At 44.1% G+C, this 7488-nt stretch overlaps 1 protein-coding gene across 1 annotated transcript in view; it reads right to left on the bottom strand.

The window, feature by feature from the left end:
• Nucleotides 1–83: 83 nt before the first annotated feature.
• The window catches only part of Ccdc175 (coiled-coil domain containing 175), a 55734-nt gene continuing 48329 nt past the window's right edge, over nt 84–7488 (bottom strand). Inside the window, exons 19-20 of the mRNA XM_013348652.2 lie at nt 6638–6824; nt 84–178 (exon numbers count right to left, since the gene is read on the bottom strand). Coding sequence (XP_013204106.2) covers nt 93–178; nt 6638–6824 — 273 coding nt within the window. The 3' untranslated portion in view covers nt 84–92. The remainder of the gene's footprint in view (nt 179–6637; nt 6825–7488) is intronic.

The raw sequence follows: 7488 nt of genomic DNA, 5'->3' as shown, positions 1-7488 counted from the left end.
CCAGTGTCTCTGTGCACTCACCCAGTGTCTCTGCACTCACCCAGTGTCTCTGCACTCACCCAGTGGTCTCTGAGATTTTCCAGGTTGTTTCCTTATTTGCTACTCCTGGTTAGGGCGTTTCTCCTAAGGCGAATGGAGCGAGGAAAGTGGACCTTTTTGCCAGCCTTTGGCTTCTTTTCTGTAAGAAAAAACACTTAAGTTCTATCTGTGTTTTACGCAGGTTTTGTGTTTAGTAATGTCCACTACAGTCCTGACTTGTTCCAAGAACCCTTGAGTGGCTAATTACATTGTCTGTACCTGAGAGGCGATGTGTCCAATTCCCTGTGGCGAGCCACTGGGCCCTTTGCGCTCGAAGCTGTAACAGTTACCTTCCTGTATACCATTCTAGCAAAACAATATGTGTAAAAGGAGGAGTCATAAAAAAATTACAATTCTCCAAGGGCAGATACTTAATATCTGCATTTTACAATCTGCTTTCATAGAAACAGGCTTATCAATATCATAGCCACTTTGGTCACTCATGTTTAGTAAATAGTTTGATAAAATGTGTCTATAGCCAGGCTGTGGTGCACTTGCCTTTAATCCCAGCTCTCTGGAGGCAGAGGCAGGCAGATCTCTGTGAGTTCGAGGTCAGCCTGGTCTGCAAGAGCTAGTTCCAGGACAGACTCCAAAGCTACAGCAAAGCCATGTTTTGAAAAACCAAAAGAAAAAAAAAAGGTGTCTAATTTAAAAATGTGCAAAATAGTTCTTAGCTCAGCTTTGGTCTTGACTGAAGTCCTTGGGATACACCGTAGTTTTTGCTGTTGTGGACTAGAGTAATTATTTTGCTAGTCAGACCAGAATAATTTGAAAGGCATTTTTTTTTAATTTGGGTTTAATGATGAGTTTAACAACATTTACCTAAAACTATCAGTTTCTAAGACTTGGCTGCTCAGTGGAGCCACGTAGAGATTTAAAAACCAACAGGCCTGACCTGGGCACTCGTGTCTCATGTTGAACTAGTCTGGGATGCCTCAAGGTAGATTCTTCAAACCTCCTTGTGGAATGTTTGAGAACCACTGGTCTGAAGGAAGGTCTTCCTAATCTGAGCTTTGTTTTTCCAAGAGAACTTCTTGGCTTGGTTTGGTTTGGTTGACCTTTCTGAGACAGGCTTGTTATGTAACCTGGGGTGATTTGAAACCCTTTCAAATCATTCAGCAAATGACTTTGTTTTTCTCTCTTAGATGTCAATTCTGCTGCAACTATAAAATTAAAAGTAATTTATTTTTCAGAATTAAATGCTCAAAATGTGCACAATAATATTGAGTGATTTTTCCATCACTCAAAATGAAAAGAAAACTGACAATTGATTTTTTAAAGTCTTTAAAGCATTAGGTAATCTAAAAAAGTCTTCTGCAAGGAATATACGATTTGATCAATAAAAAAATACTCATGTAACCTAAGTTACTGTGTATAATGTTCAAGGGATTTGGAATTATAACTGAACAGATGGTTCTCAAAAGAAATACAAAGGGCCAATAAGTGTTTTTGAAAGTCCTCAATAGCCTTTGCCTCCAAGGAAATGCAAAATAAAGCTACTTTTCGATTCAGTCCATCTTACCCCAGTCAGAATGGCTGTCACCAAGAAGACAAACGCTTTTTGCTGGCAAGACTGTGGAGAAAGGGGAGCTCCCATCTACTGTTGGCTGGAGTGAAATCGGCTCAGCCACGATGAAAACCAGTGTGGAGGTTTCTCGAGAAAATAGAACTAGAGCTACCATATGACTTGGCCTTCCACAGAAATATGCGCTCCTCTGCGTGCATTGCTAATGCATCACAATAGCAAGGAGATGGGATCTGCCTAGATGCTTATCTACAGATGATAATAAAATGTAGTATGCGTGTACAGCGCAATTTTATTCTACCATAAAGGAAAAAAATTATGAAACTTGTAGGAAAATGAGGGACAGTGGAAATATTAAATCAGGTTATAGGCTCAGAAAGTCGAATTAGCTCTTATATACAGATCCCAAGCTTTTAACTTTTATGAGTGTGCATTTAATGTGGGGTTGAGTGTGATGGCTGGCAGGAAACTAGAAAGGGGTCCATGCGGGGCAGGGCAGGGGGGCTGCCAGAGAGGGAGCTGGGAGGGTAATAGAACTCATGTAATAGGAAGGCGGAAATGATTACATGGCAGGGTGGGGAGGGGCAAGCAGGGGAGAAGGGTCCAAGTGGGGGCGGATCGTGAAGGTGGGAAAGAGGAGCAATGGGTAGGGAGGGTTAGCCAAAACTAGTTACGTACATGGAAATGCCATGCAGTAGCCTGTTTGAATGTTGATTAAGAAGAAAAATGAAGGACTGTGAGTATTTTTCATTTTGTTTTCATTCTGACTTGGAAATAACGAAAAGAAATTCTTTAAAAAATTGTAATCACTCCGTGTGGTGTGTGTGTGCGTGCGTGCGTGCGTGTGTGTGTGTGTGTGTGTGTGTGTCCCTGCAAGGGCGTGTTGGGGCAGTAGGTAGAGCACATGGATCGCAAAACATGTGGAGTTGAAGGGACAACATGTAGGAGTACACCCGTCTCAGGAATCAAACTCGGGGTGTTAGGCTTGGTGGCAAAGAACTTTCACCCACCGAACCCCAAACCAAAACCCAAAACGTTTTTAATAATTTAAAAGTGACTTGTACTGTTAGTGTTTGGTTCGGATATATCTCATAACGTTTTTGCTTATAAAACAGGAAAGGTAAGAAGCTAGCTGATCACAGGGCTCAGGTGAATTCTGGCATCTAGCATTCTGAGATCCAACTCCTCTTTCCAGTTAGCGACCACCCCGCCGCCCACAGTCCCGCCACTTGGGGTCCTTGGTCAGTTCACATCTATCTGCGCCTGTCCCTGACGTTCCTGTGTGCTTTCAGCACCCAATGAGAGAGCTTAACCTCCGTGATTTCTTCACTAGAAGAGCTCCGTTAATTTTAACTGTCTCTTCTCTTGTCCCGGAGTACTCGGTAGAATAAAGAAGCTAGTGTAATGGGTGTGGAGCAGGACAGTACCTGAAGGGTTGTAATGACATATTAGTTCCAGGAGTGGGCAGCAGAGGGCTGCTGTCCTGGAAGGGGTGCAGGGATTCTGGAGAACAGCAGGCAATTCAGAAGGTGGAGACTGGGTGGCTGTGTGATGGTGGAGTAATTCAAGGGCCAAACTGTATTCACTTCCCCGGGACGGTGGGAGATTCTAGAGACTCGACGAACGCTCAACCTGTGCTTGATATTTTATAACCTCTGTTTGTTGTCTTTAATATTTCACGACTGGGGAATGCGAGGAAGGGGGTGAAGCAGCAGGAACCCATTTGGCTTCAAAGCTCACATTCTACTCCGTGCCCTGGAAGCTGAGATAGATAGGCAGCGCTATGCAAGATGGCGATCTGCATCCAGATCTCAACTCAGCTTCGAACCTCCGGCTCCCGGTTCCCTAACCCAGCTGCCTCTTAGACAAATTAACACTTCTTATGGCCCATTTTTGGCATATGCAGGAATTAATATACGTTTCAAGGATTCCAGATTCTCTTCCTCCTGTATCAGCAGTGGGCAACTTGCAGCCTAATAGGTAATTCTACAATAGCAGGCAAAACCTCAACAGAGACTTCAGGGCTGGCAGTGCCAATAATACTATCTGGCCCTTGGCAGAGGAGGAGCTGCCGAGCACTGTACTGGAATGTGAATTCCATTTGAGCAGGGACTGTTGTGTTCACCGCAGTAACCGATATAACCGAGGTATCTCAGAGCTTGACACAGGCTAGGCAGTTAGGAAATACTTGGTGACTGCAACATTTCATTGGCTCTAAATAGCGTAGCTCACTTTTTTGTTCCTGTTTTGTTTTAAGGGTTTATTTGTTTTTACTTTATGTGCATGAGTGTTTGCCTGCATGTGAGTGTGTGCACCACACATTTCCTTCTGCCCAAGGAAGACATTGGATCCCCCGGAACTGGAGTTATCGACGGCAGGGAGCTGCCATGTGGGTGCTGGGAACCAGGAGGTGGATCAGCTGCGAAAGCAGCCTGTGCTTTTAGTGACGAAGATGTTTCTGCAGCCTCAAGCGCCCAGCTCTAAATTACAGGTTTGTCTCTCGATATTCTACTGACTTTGGGAAATTCTCTGTAATGACTGTATTCTTCCATGTATCCTTTTCATTTGTAGTGAAAATACAATGTTTATTTTTTTTTTTTTTTTTTTTTTTTTTTTTTTTTTCGAGACAGGGTTTCTCTGTAGCTTTGGAGCCTGTCCTGGAACTCCCTTGGTAGACCAGGCTGGCCTCGAACTCACAGAGATCCGCCTGTCTCTGCCTCCCAAGTGCTGGGATTACAGGCGTGCGCCACCACCGCCCGGCACAATGTTCATTTTATTTCATTGTAGATGTTTACCGTCGTGTGGTCTAGAAACAAAATCAGTCTTTGTTTCCCCTTCGTTTTCCTCAACCTGTGTGAGCTCAGGCTTTGTCAGAAGAGCCGTTCATGGGACTAGACACGAGCCTGGCAATGTCAACATGCTAGTCCTAAATGTTTTCTCTATATAGTTAGGTAGCAGATGTTCTAGTCTTGGAGAGTCACATGGCCCGTGTCACAGCTACTCTGTCATTTATAGCATGAAACCACAGGCATATGTAATATACGAATGAACATGGCTATAATACACTCCACTTCTGGCCAGTCTGTAAGCTTTCCTCAAGGATACTAATGACAGACAGAAAGACTTTTGGCTGTAGGTTTTTTTTTTTTTTTTTTTTGAGACAGGGTCTCACTATGTGGCTTTGGCTGTCCTAGAATTCATTCTGTAGACCAGACTTCCTGCCTCTGCCTCCCGAGTGCTGGGATTAAAGGCCTGCACTACTATACCCTGCTTAGACCTTTTGACCCCAGGATATGGAGACCAGTGGTCCCCAGCTTATTTTACCTCTACCTTGAATCCTAAGCTAAATCACATATAGCGACTTATATTTCTTTATATATTGATAGTCAAAAGCACAAATTTTAAAGGATGACAACACCAAATATAAGCAGAATATTTAATATTTGCTTCCTAAGCAGGAACTGATGTTTGGAGACCACCAGCTGCTTTACTGCCTATGATCCAAGGACTAGAAACCACGGTCTAGAACCCGCATTGTAGCCACATTTTAGCATTTAGCTTTCGGGTACATCTGAATAAGTGCCCCGATGGAGTCAGGAGACAAGTGAGTCCCTGCTCTGAACTCTATGACACTTAGGAATGAGTGAGCTCTTGAACTCTGCTTTGTCTACGGTGATGGATGTGGTTGTGCCTTGTCGGGGAAATGCACAGAGCAGTCAGGTGGCCAGGGACCACAGACATGTCCACAGTGCATTCCACCAGGCTCCCTGGGTCTGTTTTCAGCAGTGAGGAGGCTGACCCACAACGTCCCAGTTGCTCAGACTTTACTTACCCAGCCAAGCCTCCAGAAAACAGGTTGTGCCCAGTATTGGAATGCTTTTTAGCCCTGGCTCTTTCCCCTGTTTTACTTTTATCCCATTTTACCTTCTACACTGATCTTTACACACAATCTGATGGTTACTCGTTGATATTCAACCCAAATGATCTCAGAAACTGCACCCATGCTAGGCGGTGTTCCTCTCATTCCATCCCTGCATCTGTCCTCATCATCCTGTCCCTCATAGCTGTTTCCCACGGTCCCTTCTGCTCAAGTGACTTCTTCACTGGGAGTTCTGGGCTGTATCCACGCAAGGGTTCCCTCTATTTCTCACGACATCCCTATTTTGAGCAGAGTTTGGGCGCCAATCTAACGTGACACAGTCACAGGGATTGAGGGTGAAGTAGACAGATGGGCTGTTAGCCCATGAAGCAAGGTCAGAGGTCATGCTACACGTCCGCATCTCAGAAATACTCAGAAGACATCCCTTGATATATTTTTTTTTCAGAGAATTGCTATTTTAGCACCAAATTCATCTGAGAAAGGAGAGATGAAATTATATTCAATTTTTTCTGTTCAAGAATGTAGGGAGTTTGTTTACTATTATTATAAAATTCAGTTAATTTTGTATGTTTGAATGTTTTGCTTGTATGTACTTCTACTGCGTAAAGGCCTGGTAGCCACGAAGCTTAGAAGAAGGCAGGCAGCAAATCCCCTGGAGCTAGGATGGTTGTGAGTCATCTGGTCAGGAAGGGAATTGAACCCTGGTCCTCTGCAAGAGCAAGGAGCGCTTTAAACCACTGAGCCATCACTCCAGCCCCAGAATGCAAGAATTAAAAGCCTTTTAAACAATGTTTCTGAGTTGGGTGTGGGGACTCATGCCTATAATTCCAGCTCTCAGGAAGTCCAGACAGGAAGACCCTTCACAACCACACTAGACTCCAGAGTAAAATCCTGTCTCAATAATAGATTATCTAGGATTTCGTTTTTTATAATGAAGGAGATTTGAGATGAGTTCGCTTGAAAACTATCCTAAACAAAAGAAAGAACTGACAAGAGTATTCTAACAAACTCAACCCAAGGTGAGTACCCGTGTTCGGTGGGATGCTCAACATCAGTGAGCACAGTCCTTCCCTTCCTTTTGGTGACCAGTCTCTAAGGAGCCCCTTATTTTGATGTCACTAGCTACTACAAGGCAACAGGAAGTTCTACGTTACCGAATTTGTCAGAGTACTGATTATGACGAAGTTCAGACGGTGATTCCTCCAGCATAAGAAGACGCAGCCGTTCGATGCTGCCCAGCAGCCAGGCACTAATGGCCTCGATCCTCTTATCCCTGTATTGTAGCTTCTCTATTAGAGTCTTAATTTCTTGCAAGGTGTCTTCTCCAGTGGTCACCAGTTCCTTAAAGGAATGGCATTTGGGGGCGGGTGTGAATATAATTACAACAAAATAACATTCTGAGTGGTTTCTTTCCAAAATGATGTTATGTATGAAAAATTGGTATTAGTCACACGAAGCGACTTTTAGAACTATGCAGAGGCTATATTCAAAGCAGCCTGCCTGACTCGTCCCCTGTAGAGGAGGAGGGGAAGAGAGGTGCTGAACACCTGGTAAATACAGAGTGAGTCAGAGCTGTCAGCACAGGCTCACAACACAGATGTATCGTATGTAAACTTGCAAAGACAAAGACCGAATGAAAACAAAAGGAAAGGAAAGGAGGAGAGAGGGAAGGTGTGAGGGAAGGAGGGAAGGAGGGAGGGAGGGAAGGAGGGAGGGAGGGAAGGAGGAAGGGAGGGAAGGAGAGACTGATCATGGTGGCTGACTGGTAGTGTAAGAAGATAACTTTTGAAAGGATTAAGATTTCATAGTGACATTTAACACAATGAATGTGATGCTGACCCTACCCTGTCAACCTCCCATAGTTTCACAATTCTGTCCACATGTGCATGAGTACATACCAGTACATGCACATGTGAACATGCACACATGCACACATACACAAAGATGAACACACACACACACACACACACACACACACACACACATTTAATGGCAGGTGAACTCC

The sequence above is a fragment of the Microtus ochrogaster genome, chromosome 1 (assembly GCF_000317375.1).
Source record: "Microtus ochrogaster isolate Prairie Vole_2 chromosome 1, MicOch1.0, whole genome shotgun sequence".
NCBI lineage: Eukaryota > Metazoa > Chordata > Mammalia > Rodentia > Cricetidae > Microtus > Microtus ochrogaster.
This window is presented reverse-complemented; position numbering and strand designations above follow the sequence as displayed.